Source organism: Bos indicus, chromosome 5 (assembly GCF_029378745.1).
Source record: "Bos indicus isolate NIAB-ARS_2022 breed Sahiwal x Tharparkar chromosome 5, NIAB-ARS_B.indTharparkar_mat_pri_1.0, whole genome shotgun sequence".
In the NCBI taxonomy this organism is placed as follows: Eukaryota; Metazoa; Chordata; class Mammalia; order Artiodactyla; family Bovidae; genus Bos; species Bos indicus.
The window spans coordinates 106,066,375-106,085,010 of record NC_091764.1 but is presented as its reverse complement, the minus strand read 5'-3'; the positions used below and the strand labels follow the sequence as shown (position 1 = coordinate 106,085,010).

Below are 18,636 nucleotides of genomic sequence, written 5' to 3'. Positions count from 1 at the left end.
AGGTTCTGGGCAAGATTATAGACATTTTCTTCTCTTTAGAAAGAGCAGCTCTGCTTTTATGTCCTCCCATGTCCAAGGCACCTGGTTAAGATTTTATTTGAAGAAAGGATTCTGTGAAATTTTTTTAAGTGTAAAAACTCTTGGGCAAGCCAATTCAGGATAAGCACTGGTAGAAAGATCATTTGTTTTGGTATTTGTTCATTCATTCATTCATTCTGGCCTTTGCGCCTCTCAGCTCTTCCTAGCTTGGGGGTCAGGAGAGCTGGCTTTGTGTGTATCCCATTTATTGTAATGAAGCAAAATAAGCACTGGGCACTGACGATGACACCGAGTTGCATGTTATTCCAATTCTCTCTCACTGGGTCCAGGTTGAGAGTAAGCCTTTGCTTCAAATCCAGAAACCACCTTCCAAGGTCACGAACTTCAGGATGACCCAATTCTTGAATAAGGTAGGAAGTGATGCTTCAGGTCTTTTCTCTAGCAGCGGATGAGGGGAGGTGGGTGGCTGGGGATGGCCTTTAACAGGCATTTTTGGATCAACTCAGCATAGCTTGATGAACATGCTCTACCCGCATCATCACACCCCATCTCTGCCCAATTTTAAATGTTGCTTCACTGATAGACTGTGTGCGTGCATGCTCAGTCATCTCAGTTGTGTCCGACTCTTTGTACCCTCATGGACTGTAGCCCACCAGGTCTTCTGTCCATGGGATTCTCCAGGCAGGAAGACTGGAGTGGGTTACCATGGCCTCCTCCAGGGGATCCTCCCAACCTAGGGATTGAATCTGGGTCTCTTATGTCTCCTCCGTTGGCAGGCAGTTTCTTTACCACTACCGCCACCTGGGAAGCTCCAACATCAGACTACCTCTCTCCTAATCAATCAGTCAATGCAGGGGAGAGCAGGGATCTAGGTGGACAGGTCAAGTCAGTAGTGTAGAGGAGCTAGAGGACTTCCTTGGTGGTCCAGTGGCTAAGACTCTGAGCTTTCAATACAGGAGACCCAGGTTTGATCCCTGGTCAGGGAACTAAGATCCCACATGCTTCCTGGCATGGCCATAAGAAGTATATATATTTATTAGAGGAGTTGGGCACCTGTACTGCCCCGAGGAAGGTTTGCATTGTACAGCAGGAAGAACTTCCCCTGGCCAGGGTGGTGAGATATTGACATGATAATAATAATAACATGTCTGGAATATTCTACATAGATTATTTGGTTTATCTCACAGAAGCCTTGTGAGCTAAATCCCAGTTTTATCCCCATGGCAGTGCTGAGACAGTTGAAGCTTACAGAAGGAGTCAGTGTGACTGTCCAGGGTCTGCAGTTAGAAGGTGTAGGAGCAGGGATTTGAACCCAGAGCCCATCTGCAGGACCATTCCACTTTTTTCTCCAAGAACTTCAAAGGCAGATTTTGCCTTAGATTTGTCTCATCCTTGCTCTGGGGAGGGTGCTTGGAACACTGGGTCCCCCAAGGTTTCTGTAACTTACCAGCTTCTCCTGTAGAACACTAACACCAGCTTCACATCGCTGCCTTTCGTGGACACCAAGGGGAAGAAGACCATGGTGAACTTCCCACACATCAGCAGTAAACTCCCACTAAAGCAGCCCTTGCTGTATCAGGTGAGTCGGGAGCAGTGGGTGTGGCCTGGGGCAGGCAGGTGAAAAGACCTTTCTGCTTTCAGTTCAAGTTCAGAGAGGTCTAGGATGGAGGGAAAAGACCATCTTGAGCTGAAGAGTCAGGTTCCGGTCCTGTTCACCTTTACAATGAATGTGCTCAGTCGTGTCCGACCCTTTGTGACCCCATGGACTGTACTCCGCCAGGTTCCTCTGTTCATGGGATTCTTCAGGCAGGAATACTTGAGTGGGTTGCCACGCCCTCCTCCAGGGGATCTTCCTGACCCAGGGATCTAACCCCCATCTCCTGAGTCTCCTGCATTGCAGTCAGATTCTTTACCACTGTGCCACCTGGGAAACTCCCATACTACACTTGATCTTAGCCAAAAGGCTGAGAAGTGATGAATGTAATGTTTATAACGAATGTAAACTTGAAGAGTAAGTCGTCGACTTTCTGTATTAAACAGACTCATGATAGGACTGTCATGGGGATTCACTGAAAAGTGAAGTGTCGAGTGTATTAATGGTAGAAACATGTATAAACAGTACAAAACGTTGGTTTTCCTTCCGTGTCCCCTAATTGTTTTGTGTAAGGACCAAATGAGATCTCGTGAGAAAGTGCCGAGTTAAAGAGCTGTTATATGCACCGATGTTCAAGTGTTTGTGCTCTTGGGCAGGTCATTTTGTCTAGTCAGGAACTGGCCTTCTCCAGGTCAGTAGGAAAGAACCATTCCCATCCTTCCTGCAGGAAGATGTCCTGGGGTTGTCCGCTGCAAACTGTAACGTGCGGGAGTTTCACGGAGAATATGGAGAGTCAGATGGGTCCTTCCTTTGAGAGAAAGATTGTTAAAACCTGCTGTCACTTCTTTTTCATTAATTTATTTTTCAGTTGTACTGGGTTTTCAATGCTGTGCAAGGTTTTTTTTTTCAGCTGTGGCAAGCAGGGGCTACTCTTCCTTGCTTTGATCCGTCTTCTCATTGTGGTGGCTTCTTCTGTTGCGAGGCACAGGCTCTGAGTGCACTGGCTTCAGTAGTCATGGCTCCAGGGGTATAGAGCACAGGCTCTGTGGCATATGGGATCTTCCCAGACTAGGGATCGAACCCTCATCCCCTGCGTTGGCAGGCAGATTCTTAACCACTGGACCACCAGGCAAGTCCCCCTACTGTCTTGCAATCACCGTTTTTCTCCCTGGAGAGAAAAAGCAGAGTCTGGCTGGCTAGGGCTATTCTTGGTCAGACCCGTGGTTTAGGACACCCAGAAGTGGCCCAGAGAGTCCTTGATTGCGAGTGTCTTTCCTTGAACAGGAGAGTCCAGCTCACTGTCAGAAGTCTTCTGAGCTCAAGCCTTCTGAGACGGTCTTCCCTTCGAACGTGAAAACCCAAGACGCCAAAGCAGAGGAGAAGCCGCCGAAGAAGCACAAACACAAGGTCCCTCTGACAGCGGCAGGTGTGGCTTTGGGGCAGCGGCGCGCTGGGGTGGGGTGGTCGTGACGTCCCTCCGGGCCGCGTCACTTACTGGGCTGGTCCTGGGTTGGCCAGAGAGTTTGGTCGGGTTTTCCTCTACGAGGTTATGGAAAAACACTAACTTTTTTGCCAACTGAATACGTCAGGGCAGTCCGAGCGAGGGTTGGAAAAGAATTTCCAGACACAGAGCATTTCAGAAGGGGGTGAGTTTATTAAGAACAAAGAGCAGAGGTAATGTGGGCACTTCACACATAGGTGCAGTCTCCCATACATCTGCGTTTCCTCGTGAAGTTCCTTCTCTGACTCTTCAGCAGTTTGTCAAAGAATGTGATGTCCCCCCACCTCATCCCTCATCCTGGTTTACCTGCTCTTAACACTGTTTCTCTCTCTCTAATATGACACAATTTAATGCCACCAAATTGCTTTGTTTTAATATGAAATATTCATATATTTTTTTCTTCCAAACATTCTGTAATTACACATTTGATTTCGCGTTGATCCAAGATTTAGGGGAGAGAGTTTGTTTCCAAGTGGCTGTATTTTTGTATTGCTTTGCATCATTGTAGTTGATGCTTCGGCTGTTGTTGGTTTTACCTAATATCTGCTTTGGGATCAGTTGGCATATGGAGTCTGAATTCTGTGACCAGGGATTGAACCCCATCCCCCCTGCAGTGGAAGCATGCCAGGAAAGTCCCTCACCATCTCTCTTAAAGCTTGAATCCCACCCCGCCTGCCCCAGACCAGACACCGGCCCCCGATGCAGTGTGGCCAGTATAGCAGATAAGATACAACACACATCCCTTCCCAGACTGAGACCTCCTGGCTCTCTGCAGATTTGAGCTCGAAGACCTTCTGGATTTGAAAGTCGAATTTATGCCACCTGCCTGCTCCCTAGAGGGCATCGTAGTTTGGAAACTCTCTCAGGATAGACTCGGTATAGCCAGTGCCAGATGAACTTAGATGATTTCTGCCTTAACTATACACTTCTGTTGACACAATGCTGACTCCTGGAATCTTCTACCCAAGCTGCTGCACCCATAGCTCTTTGGGGACTAAATCTTCCCTCGACTTCCTTATTTGTTTAAGTCTTTATTGACTGTGTTACAATATTGCTTCTGTTTTATGTTCTGGGGTTTTTTGGCTGCGAGGCATGTGGGATCTTTGCTGCCTGACCAGGGATAGAACCTGCACCCCTGCACTAGAAGGTGAAGTCTTAACTGCAGGACCACCAGGGAAATCCCCCTCCCTACCCTTCTGCTGTGTTTTCCTCCTGGTTGGTTGAAATCAGTACCACACTTGGATACATCCATCCTTGTTCCACTTGGATCCTGTGAGATCCAGGATGTACGGTCCTTAGTGAGGCTCTTAGCCACCTTGTTGAGGAAAGAGCCACCTGGCTCATGAACAGGAAAGGATGCGCTGGTCTATACCTGGGCACATCCTCACATCACCACATCTTAACTAACATCTGCAGTATTTTTCACACAGAGGCCCTAAAGTTTTTTAAGAAGCAGCTGTCTTCTTACGAGCAAAGCGAGATCCTGGGCTACACAGAGCTGTGGTTCCTGGGTCTGGAAGCCGAGAAGCTCCACATGGCTCCGGAAAAATTCAGCAAGACAAGTTTCGATGATGAACACGGCTCCTACATGAAGGTGATGGGGCAGGGGGTTGTGGAAACTGGCTTTGGGGGTTGGGGCTTAGGGACAAGAGATAGTCTGGAAAGGAAGAGCATGGGGTATATTATAGCATTTGATGCCGATGTATCTGGAGCTGTGAGTGTCCTGAAGGATTCTATTTGGTGCTAAATCACAGAAATACCAGGTATAAAAATGGGGAAAAACATGTAATTAGTACACAAAGCACTCTGTTCACAGAATATTGATTTTCAAGAGTATTAGAGGTGACAGGTTTGCATCCTGGATGAATCCTCCCTCTCCAGGTTCCTCTCCAGTGCCGCCTGGACCCACTGGGAAGACCAGATTGTTTCCTCAATACAAGTCCATGCAGCACCTTTTTCTATTTTATAATAGAGCTCATTTCCTGCAAACAGACAAAAAACGTTTTCCCACTGTCCCCTCGTGCACAGTGCCCCCTTCAGTTTCTTAAAGGTGAGTCCCAGAGACTTCTCCCTGTCTTCTGTGTCCAGGGTTGCTGCCTCTTCCCCCGTCTGCAGGGGGCGTCTGGAGGCTACGAGGTGTTCCTCTCTACCTTGAGGATGTCCAGATGGGAAATGCTTGGTCTGCTAGCTCTGCAGGCTGCTGGGAAATTCCTCCTCCGGACATTTCCTCTTAGATTAGGAGACACAATTGATCTCTGATGATTTTATAAAAGAAGTGGATTTTCTTAATCGAATTCAGGGCTGCGTTTCCCAAGCTTTCTGGTGTGCACAGATCACCTGGGAGTCTCATTACCAATGAAAATTCCTAGCCAGCAGGTCTGGGGTGGGGACTGAAGCTTTACCTTTCTAAAAACCTCCCAGGGGATGCCCACGTGGCTGGTCCTTGGACCAGACCTTGAGAAGCAAGGATTTAGAATTTCTGGCACACATCTGTCTAAAACAGGGGTCCCCAACCTCCAGGATCTAATTAATGCCTGATTATCTGAGGTGGAGCTGATGTAATAATAATAGAAGTAAAGCATACAATAAATGTAACGCATTTGAATCATCCCCAAACCATCTCACCCCCACCCCGCCTTGGTCTGTGGAAAACTGTCTTCCATGAAACCGATCCCTGATGCCAGAAAGGTTGGGGACTACTGGTCTAGAGCCCTGGCTCTCAACATTTTTAGGTCAAGGATCCCTTTGGAAATCTGATAAAAGTTATAAAATCATTATCCCAGAAGAGACCACAGATATACAAAATTTCAAGGGCGGGGGATCATTCATGGGCCATTGGTTAAGAACCTCTGCTCTAAACCTTACCTCCAGTTCAGCCAGAGGCTGTCAACTTCTCCTTCCTCTCATCTCCCTCCCACCAGGGTCTAGAGTCTCTGGGAAGTTCCCCAGGGATGTTAATTCACCGCAACCTAGTTCCTCCATCTCAACTCTTAGAGCACCACGGGACAGAGGAAGGATGTTTGCTTTCTGTATGCTCAGAATCTCCATCCACTGTGTTTCAGCAAATGCACAGTATGCAGGGCACATAGCTACATCCCAACACAGCTGTACTTCCACATTTATTTTGTCAGCAAGTTTCATGGAACACCTATTTACTGGGAGCCTATTGTATGTGTGGGCACCTGCTGGACTCCTGAAATACAGAAGGAGCTATCAGAAATGAATAGGACCTGGCCCTTGGCCTCCAGTCAACACAATCACTGTGAATGATGACACTCAAGTGAATAGTTATGACACCGCCACACTGATGATATGTACAAAAAATGCACAAACGCCAAGTGACCTGGAAACCATGGTTTCCTCCTTCACCTCTACTTGACTTTTGCAGGTCCTGCACGACCACATCGCCTACCGCTATGAGGTTCTGGAGATCATTGGAAAAGGGTCCTTTGGACAGGTGGCCAAGTGCTTGGATCATAAAAACAATGAATTGGTGGCCTTGAAAATCATCAGGAACAAAAAGAGGTGTGGCTTGGTGGAAGGCATCAGCTGTGGAGGAAGGGCTACATGACTTTGGCCCCTTCTTCTTTAAAAATTTATTTTTAATTAATTGTTGTGTAGGTTTCTGCGATACAGCAACGTGAATCACCCATAAGTATACATATGTCCCCTCCCTCTTGAACCTCCCTCCCACTCCCCAGCCCATCACACCCCTCTAGGTTGTCACAGAGCACCAAGTTGAGCTCCTTCTGTTATACAGCAACTTCCCACTAGAAATCTGTTTTACATATGGTAATGTATGTTTCAATGCTACTGTCTCAATTCGCCCTACCCTCTCCTTCCCCCGCTGTATCTACCAGTCTGTACTCTACGTCTGCGTGTCTATCGCTGCCCTGCAAATAGGTTCATCAGTATAATTTTTCTAGATTGCAAATATATGTGTTAATATATGATACTTGTTTTTCTCTTTCTGTCTTACTTCACTCTGTGTAACATCAGCCACTCCTTGGTGCCAACCCTTCCTGTCTCTGCTTCTTTCTCTGCTTTTCCTTTTCTTTCCCTCTTTCCCTCTCTACCTGTTGGATTCCATGATGGTGCAGAGAGGAGGCAAGAGTCCAGAGTGTTTAGCACCTCCCGGCCTGTGGGTGTGATGGGGAGGACTGAGAACGGGGCCACCTGCTGTAGCTGATGTGACACCGTGTCTCCTCTCCCCACCCCCACCCTCCCCACCACTCCCCAACCTCTCCAGGTTTCACCACCAGGCCCTGGTGGAGCTGAAGATCCTGGAAGCTCTCAGACGGAAGGACAAAGACAACACCTACAACGTGGTGCACATGAAGGACTTTTTCTATTTCCGGAATCACCTCTGCATCACCTTTGAACTCCTGGGGTCAGCTGCTTCCTCTCTTTAGTTCACTTTGTGTTGATAAGTTACGTAAGTGACGAAAGGGAGCCTTGGAGGTCAGAGCACTAGATTTGTCTTTATGTGACTATTTAATGGGGGGGGCTTCCCCGGTGGCTTAGGGGTAAAGAATCATTTTGCAGTGCAGAAGACGCAGGAGATGCAAGTTCGATCCCTGGGTGGGGAAAATCCCCTGCAGAAGGGCATGGCAACCCACTCCAGTATTCTTGCCTGGAGAATCCCATGGACAGAGGAACCTGGCGGGCTACTTACAGTCCATGGGGTTGCAAAGAGTCAGACATGACTTAGTGACTAAGCACCCATGAACTGGCAACCCACACATAAGCTTTTCTGGTTAACATGCTTTATATTAGCTTTCAATATTTATAAGTCAGCGTATTTCACTTAATATAGCAGGATTCTATAGGATTCAATATATATTCTCTCTCTCTCTCTATCTCTATATATATATATATAGAATTCAATATATATTCTATATATATAGGATTCTATATATAGAGAGAGAGTTATAAGATTCCTGTATGTATATGTATATATACACACACTCAGGATTACTTATATATAAGGATTCTATATTTATCTGGCAAGAGCCAGCCCTCAGTCCTTTCTGAAAGGCGAGAGGTGGGACCAGGCAGGCAGGCTCACTTAGATGGGGTATGGCTCCTCTCTCAGGCCCTGTCTGCCCACTCCCTTGTCCCCTCATCTATCAGGAAGCTGCGTCTTTAGACAGATTTATTCTGTGTGAGCAGGGTTGGTCACTTGGTTGAGTAACTGGAGGGCTCCCTGGATCCCTCTCAAGGGGCTGAAGAACCGTGACTATATCAGAAGTTCGATATACTAACCTCTTAACACACACACGTGCAGCAAGGTGATGAAAGGATCCTGCATGTAAGAGACAAGCATCTGAGAGGCCAGCACATTTGAATGTCGCCCTGAATCAACCGTTAGTCAACGGAAAAGTCAAGTTTATAGGACACGAAAGCCCCACCTCCTAGTCTGAGTCTTGCCACTGCCAGAGGGCAGCCAGGTGATAAGGGATTGATGTTGCAGGGTCAGACTCGCCATCATGTACCTTCTACGCTGCTTCACGTCGCTTTCTCTCTCTGTCCCAGCATCAACTTGTACGAGTTGATGAAGAACAACAGTTTCCAAGGCTTCAGCCTCTCCATCGTTCGTCGCTTCACCCTCTCTGTCCTGAAGTGTTTGCAGATGCTATACATGGAGAAGATCATTCACTGTGACCTCAAGCCCGTGAGTACAGCCTCTGTCTTGCCAGGGAGCTGGTTTCCACCCTCAGAAAGGGTTTGCCCGGTACCCATCCCCAGTGGTAACTGAGCAGGGCTCCAGGGTGGAGGCCAAGTGTTTGCAGGTTGTGTAAACCACGTGAGATGTAGCAAGGACAAGACAGGCATACTGGGACATAGAAAAAAGATGTGGTGTCATCAAGGCAGACGGGACCTGGATGACTGAGCCCAGGCGGTACTCGGAGATGTGTGTCCAGCAGGGAGGTGGATGTCCTAAACCCACCCTGTCCTCTGAGTTGGTCCTGTGTGAGCTCAGTCAGGTCCGACTCTTTGTGATCCCATGGACTGTAGCATGCCAGGCTCCTCATGGGATTCTCCAGGCAAAAATACTAGAATGAGTTGCCATTTCCTTCTCCAGAGGATCTTCCTGACCCAGGGATTGAACCCAAGTCTCTGGCTTGGCAGGCAGATTCTTTATCACTGAGCCGGATCTGGGATACTTCTATTAATTAAAGATTGTCAAGATAGAGATGTTCTCTTGGGGCTGACTGGTGGAGCCCCGACAAGGACAGTGGTACACTGATTTATTCTCCACATCCAAGTTCCTAATCCTCTGCTTTGCACCTCCAAAGGGACCATGGTCTTTGGGCTTAGGGGACTGACTCTCAGCAAGGAACCCACAAGACAGGTGGGTAGCTGAAATATGAGCACATAGACTTGCTTGAGAAGTAGATTAAGTGGACAGGAGTATACATGCTCAATAGGAAAGTAGACATACAAGCAGGAGAGTTTGGTGAGTGTGGATTCAAGAATCAGGCAGTTATTCCTGTGGACTTAGTGGTTAGTATCAGTGAGCTGTGATGGCCTCATGCATCCTATGCCTCGATTCATCAGACATTGAGATCCCTGGAAATACGATTAGGACTCTAACCTTCCAGCCCCAGGTGGGCCACGCTCATGCTCTGAGAGGAGAGCCCAGTGCTCTGCCTTCTCATCCAGGATTCTGCTGGAACACCTGGCTTCACAGTTTCTGCAAAGTCAGCACAACGGTCCCAACTCCGATCAAATCGCCGTGGGGGATTCTTTGTTTCTGTTTCGGTCCCTGATTGTCATACCAGTATGTTGCTGGGGCACTTAATGGAAGCATCCGATTCAGGCAGTGATATTTCTTTTTCTTTCTTTTCTAAAGAATTTATTATTTTTGACTGCACTGGGTCTTCATTGCTGCACAGGCTTTCTGTAGTTGTGGTGAGCACAGGCTTCTCATTGCAGTGACCGCTCTTGTTGTGAAGCGTGGAGCGCGGGCTTGGTAGTTGTGGCACATGGGTTTAGTTGCCCTGCGGCATGTAGAATCTTCCCGTACCAGGGATCGAACCTGTGTCCCCTGCACTGGCAAGCGGATTCTTAACCACTGGACCACCAGGGAAGTCCCGGTCAGTGATATTTCTAAGGCCTTATGCAAACAAGGCATAGAACAAGGTACCAAGGAGATAAAAAGAAACTCACCATCTTCAGGAGTCACACCATTTATATCAGTAAAGAGTCAGCATCGATGCAAAAGAAATACTGCAGAGCAGCAAATACTGGGGCCAGACAAGAGATGCAACCCTGGAAGCAGAAGTCAGAGGAGGGAGACCGGGGTGGGGTTGGAGATGGGGGAGGAGCCCACTTGAAGGAGGTTCCAGAAGATTGGTGGACAGTTAGGTAAATGGCGTGCCTCGGCTAACACTGTTAAAACTTGACCTGTGTCTGTCTTCCCTCTAGGAGAATATAGTGTTGTACCAGAAAGGCCAAGTCTCTGTTAAAGTCATTGACTTTGGATCAAGCTGTTATGAACACCAGAAAGGTAGGGCCGTGCCAGTCCCCCTGTCCTAATTTCCCCACTGCGATTCTTTCCTTTCCTGAAACAAACAGTTCCCACACGAGGTCACCTGGGTTCTCCTCTGGGCTCAGCCATCACAGCTACTGGTTTGATTTTGAACCAAGCTGGTTCACATCTCTGACCCTAAGTTTCCTCATCTGTAAAATGCGAAGGTTGGTTCAAATACGGTAAGGCTGCTTTGCTGCTTTTATACTCTGTGACTCTGGACTTATCCAAAGACATTTATCCAAATTATCTTTGGGGTCCAGAGAGCGCTGGGCCTCTGCAAAATGACAGCTTCTGAAGGCTGACCCCAGCTGTCCCAAACAGAAATTTCTGGGACAGTACCTGGGAGGCTGTACTTTAGAAAACACAGCCATTCTGAAGTTTGGGGTTCATGGCCCTAGGTTCTCCAGGTTATCTATATATATATCTATAATATTTATATGTTATATATATTATATATATATGTGTATAGTCACAAAAACAAATATATATATATATATATGTGTGTATATATATTTCAAGCTAGAATCCAGAAAGCTGCCCTAGAGTATTGAATTGGCCAAAAAGTTCTCTCTTGTTTTTCCATAACATCCTACTGAGAAACCTGAATGAACTTTTTGGCCAGTTCATTTCTACAGCTGTCACCGAACTTGACTCCAGTCTTCTCTCTTGGCTTTTGTCAGGTTTGATGTCAAGAACATGCACATTCCACAGACGTCTGCTGAGTGTCTGTTGTGTGTCCGTTGCTGTCTAAGGCGTGTGCTATGTGCTAAGTCTCCTCAGTCGTGTCCAACTTTGTGACCCCATGGACTGTAGCCCACCAGGCTTCTCTGTCCACAGGGATTTCTCATCTAAGAATATTGGAGCGGGTTGCCATGCCCTCCTTCTGTATAGGGTATCAGGAACCAAAAATGAGAATTTCCTGTCCTCTGCAGGATTACTGCCCAATGGAGGAGACAGGAAGATGTGTATAAGATTGTGTACGAGGATGAGAAGTCTATGTATGCACTGAGCTAAGGCATATGAAAGGGGCTTTGGAACGAGCCTTCATGGGGGCAGGGCGAGTCAGAGGAAGTCCCCTGAAGCTGAAGGAAAGACTATTAAATGGATGTTTCCGAATATTCTCCAAAACCATTTTTGGAGACACAAGTCCTTCATTGTTTACGTATGGAAGCCGTAATAAATTCCAGCTAGAAAACATTATTCCTCCCAGAAAGAGAGAATATGCTCACCCTCCTTGGAGATGAACTCTCTGTAACCCATTACTTAAGATTTATCTTGGCTGCCAAGATGCTCAGAACTGAACTTGTAATGATCTTACCCTTGGTTTCCAGGTGTTTCCCCCCACTTTTTATGTTTTCTGACTTCCCTTGATCTTTATTTTAACCACAAAACAGTAGAGAGAATGGATGCTCAATCAGAACTGTTTGAGTTCAAATCCCAGCTCTGCCATCTGCAGTTGAGTAACCTTGGGAGTTTATTGAATCTCTGTATGCCTCAGTTTCCTCATTTTAAAATGGGTATGATAATAATACCTGCTTCAACCTAATAGTCCATCGACAGAGGAATGGATAAGGAAGATGTGGTACCTGTATACAATGGAACATTACTCAGCCATATAAAGGGAACGAAATTGAGTCATTTGTAGTGATGTGGATGGACTCAGAGCCTTTCATACAGAGTGAAGCAAGTCAGAAAGAGAGAAACAAATATCATGTAATAATCCATAAACATGGAATCTAGAAAAACGGTACTGATGAACCTGTTTGCAGGGCAGGAATATAGATGTAGACACAGAGAACAAACCTGTGGACACAGCGGGGGAAGGAGAGGGTGGGACGAATTGGGAGAGGAGCACTGACATACACACCCTCTTAAGTGTAAAATGAAGAGCCAGTGGGAAGCTGCGGCACAGGGAGCCCGGCCCGGTGCTCTGTGATGACCTAGAGGGTGCGGTGGGGCAGGTGAGCGAGAGAGAGGTTCAAGCGGGAGGGGGTGTATGCATACATGTGCTGATTCACGTTGTACAGCAGAAACTAGCACAGTGTTGTAAAAGAATTATACTCCAATTGAAAACAACTAAAATAAAATTATAACTGTTGTAGGGTAGTTATAAGGATTCAAAGAGTTAATCCATAAGAATCACTTGGAACAGTGCCTGACACATGTGAGCATCATGTGAGTATCCATTAGATTTACTTTTAATTTTTTCCTCTTATTGACTTATTTTTCAATGAGGTATAGTTGACCTTCAGGATAAGTTAGATTCAGGTGTACAATATACTGATTTGACTTTTGCTTATGTATATGAAATGATCACTGCGATAAGTCTAGTAACAATCTGTCCCCATAAAAATTATCGCAATATTATTGATCATATTCCATATGCTGTGTATTAATTACATCCTGTGGCTTATTTATTTTAGAACTTTTCAGACTTAAGTTTGTACTTCTTGATCCCCTTCGGCTAGTTCATTCCTCCCCACCCTCACCCCCTCCCTCTACTTTCCCATCTATTTGTACTTCGATTGCAAAGGGCCTCAAGTCCATTTTGGAAGCAGACAGGGTATAAAAGTCATTTTTGTGAGATCTTCACTTTGTTTTAAATTACAAAAAATTATTACATCCTTACTGTACCCAATCCAAACAATAGAGAAGTGACTGGACTTCCTCCGTGGCCCAGAGGTTAAGAACCTGCCTGTAGGGGGCTGGGTTTGTTCCCTGGTCATGGAACTAAGATCCCACATGCCAGAACACACACACACACACACACACACACACACACACACACAGAGTGAAGTGACTACAAAAGCCCTGCCCTGCCCCCATCTAGGTAACCAATTAACAGCATTTGCAAAAAACTGTAATGTCCATCCCTTCGTCTCAGTCTTCTCAACTATAAAATCTAGGCTGCCCACAGTACTGCCTTTCATACATCCTCCTCTGCTGAGATTTTGTTAAGCTTTTCTTTCTGTACTTTACATTATACAACACAGTGCACATAATATATTGAATATGCATGTTAAAATTATGCATTTTGCATGCTACTTTTTCGGTTCTTATACACCTCTTCCCTTGCCAAATTGCAGTATTTTCAGAGCATGTCTACCCCAGATTAATCAAACAGTGTGAAAACTTAGCTTTACATTTGCCTTACGTTTTCTTTTTTAAAGGCTCGTCTTGGTATCCATATGTTTGTCCTGTACATCTGTGTCTCTGTTTCTACTTTGCAAATAAGGTCACCCATCCCATTTTTCTAGATTCCACATATACACGTTGACACACGATACTTCTTTGTCTCTTTCTGAGTTACTTCACTCTGTGAGGGGGAAGGCGATGGGATGAGTCGGGAGTTTGGGACTGACACGTATAAACTATTGATACTGGGTGTAAAAGAGATAACTGATGAGAACCTACTGTGTGGCACAAGGAGCTCTTCTCCGGGCTCTGTGGTGACCTACATGGGAAGGAAATCCAAACAAGAGGGGATATATGTATATGTATAGCTGATGCATACGGACATAAACTTGGGCAAACTTCAGGAGATGGCGAGGGACAGAGAGGCCTGGCATGCTGCAGTCCATGGGGTCTCAAAGAATCGGACATGACCGTGCGACTGAACAACAACAGCATCATAGCTGCTCCACTTTGCCGTGCAGCAGAAACTGTCACAGCAATGTAAAGCAACTATGCTCCAGTAAGAGATCGTTTAAAAAGCTCGCCTGACAAATTTACTTGCTTAGAACAATGCCTTCCTTAGATCTCTTTATCAACAACTTGAGGATAACGACCCCTCATGATAATCAGGCTGCTGTGATGATGTGATGAGACAGATGTGGGGGAGACTCATAAGTCATGCTTTTGAACTGTGGTGCTGGAGAAGACTCTTGAGAGTCCCTTGGATCACAACGAGATCAAACCAGTCAATCCTAAAGTAAATCAACCCTGAATATTCATTGGAAAGACTGATGCTGAAGCTGAAGCTCCAATACTTTGACCACCTGATTCAAAGAGCAGACTCACTGAAAAAGACTCTGATGCTGGGAAGGGTTGAAGGCACAAGGAGAAGGGGATGACAGAGGGTGAGATGGTTGGATGGCATCACCGACTCAATGGCCATGAGTTTTGGCAAACTCCAGGAGATGGTGAAGGACAGGGAGCCTGGTGTGCTGCAGTCCATGAGGTTGCAGAGAGTCAGACAGGACTGAGTGACTGAACAACAATAGATGAGTCATAAGTGCTGCAGATATGTGCTCTGGGAGGTTTCCATGTGAGGTTTCTCTTCTCTCCCCCGCAGTCTACACCTACATCCAGAGCCGGTTCTACCGATCCCCAGAGGTGATCCTGGGCCATCCATACAACATGGCCATTGACATGTGGAGCCTGGGTTGCATCATGGCCGAGCTGTACACGGGCTACCCTCTGTTCCCCGGGGAGAACGAGGTGGAGCAGCTGGCCTGCATCATGGAGGTGAGGGGGCCGGGCTGCCTTCCAGCCGACACCCTCGGGGCCGGTAACTTCTGTTCTCAGACGCCAGGTGGCGTCTGGCTCGCTGTAGAGCGGTGGCCAGCGCCTGTTAACAGGGGTAGGGTTGGATGTTTTGAAATTATGTACGTTTGAGTTGACATCTAACATTTTTATCAGAAATTTAACTAGTTGCAAAGGATGTAATTTCCAGCATATAATGAATCATGATGTTTAAAATAAGACTGTTATACCAGGCTTTCCAGGTGGCTCAGTAGTGAAAAAAAAAAATTCCTCCTGCCAATGCAGGAGACATGGGAAATGCGAGTCTGATTCTTGGGTCAGGAAGATCCCCTGGAGGAAGAAATAGCAAGCCACTCCAGTATTCTTGCCTGGAGAATCCCATAGACAGAGGAGCTTGGTGGACTACAGTCCATGGGGTCACAAAAGAGTTGGACACAACTTAGCAACTAAACAACTTTCCTATATATATTCAAAAGAATCTAAGAACCAGACTGACACAACACCCAGCAAAATCTGTATACCGTTCAGTCATTAGTTATCATCTTAACTTTCTGGGAAGAATATTTCCCAGTGAAAAGGTTTTACCAAGACTCTCATATAATCACATATTATGCCTGTTATTCTCTTACTTAAAGGCATCTTGTTATGAGGCCAAATTAGATGACAGAGGAAGCTGGCGGGCTACAGTCTATGGGGTTGCAAAGATTCAGACACAACTGAGCAACTAACACTTTATTTTCACTAGGAAGACAAGTTAGACAGTGCAGGAAAAAGTAATCCCCAAAAGTGGAAATTTCACATTTTAGGATTTTCCCAGTGATATTTTGACTGTGAACAAAGGTATAACTAATTTCTTACTGTCTATCTGTTTATCTATTCATCCATCCCAAATTTGTATTTTTAGATTTTCTTAAAGATGGTTGGGGAGACACATATAGCCTTGAGAATTAGTATAGAGATTCATCTCATGGTTGAAACTAATAATAGAGTATTTAACTGCTTTAGGTATTAGTGCTATGATGATAGCCATGGTGGGATGAACACTACCCTGGAAATCAGTAAACCTGGAAGTTACTCCTCTTTCTCTTTGACAATTCACTTCCATGCTCTGGGTCTCTGTAAAGTGAGGGGACCAGAGTCCATGGCTTCTGAGGCTGATTGGATGATGATGGATGATTTAATGAAGCATCCCTGAGCCAATCATCTTCCAATTTCCAGGAGAATTGGGGATGGGGCAACAGATCCAAGTGGAGGTTCCCACTGCCCCAGAACTGATTCAGCTTCCTTGTGATCTCAAGCTGAGGAGCACGAGGGGAAGGGACATGGCTGGGAACCAGGCTGCAAAGCCAGGAACCCAGGGCTGATGGGGACATCCTTTGTTTCTCTCTGTGCAGCCCTGTAGGTTGCTGTGCAGATAAGGTCACCAGGCAGGCGCTGCTCTTTTCTTTTCAGAAGGTCATCCTGTGGTCTGATGTCCATCTGGTGGTTTCCGTCTGCTTTTCCTCCCCTTCCCTTTGATGCTCTGAGCTGGGAGGTGTCACTCCTTCATTCACGGGTGGTGTGCAGCTGCACTGGTTTACTCGCTCTGGCAGTGAGAGCTGGCAGCCACATCGAGTACCCACCTAGCCGGTGCTGATGCCCGTTTAGGGTAACGTGGGCAATGCTCATAGATTCTCAGGATACTGGAACGGCCCTGCAGTAGGAGTCGAGCCTTAGGCTGTGGTCCTGCTCCATCACTGGCTTGAGGTTATCCCTTCATGCTGCTGTGTGTTGTTTACTCACTCAGTCCCGTCCGACCCTTTGCATCCCCATGAACTCTAGCCCCACCAGGCTTCTCTGTCCATGGGATTTCCCAGGCAAGCATATTGGAGTGGGTTGTCATTTCCTCCTCCAGGAAATCTACCTGACCCAGAGATCGAACCTGCGTCTCCTGCCTTGGCAGGCTGATTCTTTACTGCTGAGCCACCAGGGAAGCCTTCTTAACTTCATATCTCGGGTCCTTGTCTGGAGAAGCCAGTTTGGCCAAAGTCCCACCCGCTTCCAACAGTCTTGGCAAGTGTGACCCCAGGAGGGTGAGTCCACCACTTTGCCCTTGTTGCAGGTGCTGGGCCTGCCACCATCCCGCTTCATCCAGACGGCCTCCAGGAGACAGATGTTCTTTGGTGAGTCCCGGGTCTGACTCTCTTTTTTACCACGGTGGCTGATAAGATTCCCTAGCCCTTGAAGATACCTTCCATGCCCACCCCAAAGGGCAGGCTGTGCTTAGAGGTTTCGTTCAGAAAAGTGAAAAGATGCTGAGAATGGTACCAGGTGCGTGATGGAGGTGGGTAGGGAAGTCATACCAGGAATGAGGTCTTGGCAGGTGCCTGAGAGTGACCAGGTTCATGCCTAGAAGACCCATCAGTGGATCTCAAACCCTCAAAGATTGGAACTCTACCCTCTTTTATAAACTCTCCCCACCTCCGCTAGCAGCTTGCCTACCCACTCACATGATGCACTATGAAGGGAAATCAAAGAGCAGAAGAGTCCTCGCAAGAACAGTGGAAAATTCCATCATTCCATTTCATCATTAATGGACCCCTATTCTTTCCTGCTGAAATTTTCTTAATTGCCCAGCTGCTTACTGTTCCAGGTTCACTGCATCTTCGCTATAAAACAGATAAGCAAGGGCTGTCAGAACAGTTTTGCTGTGGATATGCAATGGCTTGTCAGTTATGTACAGGACATCTGCCTAATTGCTGGAATTCAGCCTCATCCATGGTCCCTAGGCTGCCCCCGCCCCATCACAGTTCCCAGGCTCTGGATTTTAGGCTTCTCTGCCCTTCCAGCCAAGTCGTGCTGTGCAGGACAGACAGATGAATGAATGAGGTGCAACTGAGGCAGGGCTTCTGGGCCGCTCTGAACAAGGTGAAGCCAGTCCCAGGTCTGCAGTCCTTTTCCTAAGGGAGTCGCATGGAGCGAAAGCCACAGTGGCCCTAGTGACAGCCAAGAGGAGCAAAGCCAGGTGTGAGGGAACAGGGCTCCTTGAAAGGACTCCCCGCCATCCGAATGACACATCTTGTCCCATCAATAGCACAGTCAAAAAACCACTGCCCTGGGGGAATCCTCCTGGACAAAAAGATTGCAGTCATGTCAACGATCAGTCCATGTATATTGGTTCAGCCATGTGGGGGTTAAAATGTAGTCTATTTCCATATCATTTGGTGAAAAAGCCATGGCCCTGAGCCCCTGCCACAGCCACAGGTTCTCTGGCATCTCTCCCAGCATTCCTTGGAGCCATGAGCCAGAAACTAAAAGTTTAAGGTCGGGCAAGAAAGAGTCTTCCAGGATCCCCCTCCAATGCCAAAGCTGTCGTCCACTCTGATTGGTTGGTCCTGCACCATCCCAATGGTTACATCTTGTAAATGTCAGCACGTAGTCATGGTCAGAGGCGTAAAGACTGCCTCGCTGAGTAGGGTCAGTGTTGGTGTCCCGGCTGCC

At 46.8% G+C, this 18,636-nt stretch overlaps 1 protein-coding gene across 2 annotated transcripts in view; it reads left to right on the top strand.

Moving 5' to 3' along the window:
• Nucleotides 1–18,636, top strand: part of DYRK4 (dual specificity tyrosine phosphorylation regulated kinase 4) — a 48,906-nt gene that overhangs the window by 22,223 nt on the left and 8,047 nt on the right. Inside the window, exons 4-13 of one of the 2 annotated variants that reach the window (XM_019961673.2) lie at nucleotides 369–449; nucleotides 1,502–1,618; nucleotides 2,918–3,059; nucleotides 4,565–4,728; nucleotides 6,523–6,659; nucleotides 7,384–7,524; nucleotides 8,670–8,808; nucleotides 10,566–10,647; nucleotides 14,966–15,138; nucleotides 17,258–17,318. In XM_019961673.2, the coding sequence (XP_019817232.2) occupies nucleotides 369–449; nucleotides 1,502–1,618; nucleotides 2,918–3,059; nucleotides 4,565–4,728; nucleotides 6,523–6,659; nucleotides 7,384–7,524; nucleotides 8,670–8,808; nucleotides 10,566–10,647; nucleotides 14,966–15,138; nucleotides 17,258–17,318 (1,237 nt within the window). The remainder of the gene's footprint in view (nucleotides 1–368; nucleotides 450–1,501; nucleotides 1,619–2,917; nucleotides 3,060–4,564; nucleotides 4,729–6,522; nucleotides 6,660–7,383; nucleotides 7,525–8,669; nucleotides 8,809–10,565; nucleotides 10,648–14,965; nucleotides 15,139–17,257; nucleotides 17,319–18,636) is intronic. The other variant, XM_070790273.1, reaches the window with a different exon arrangement.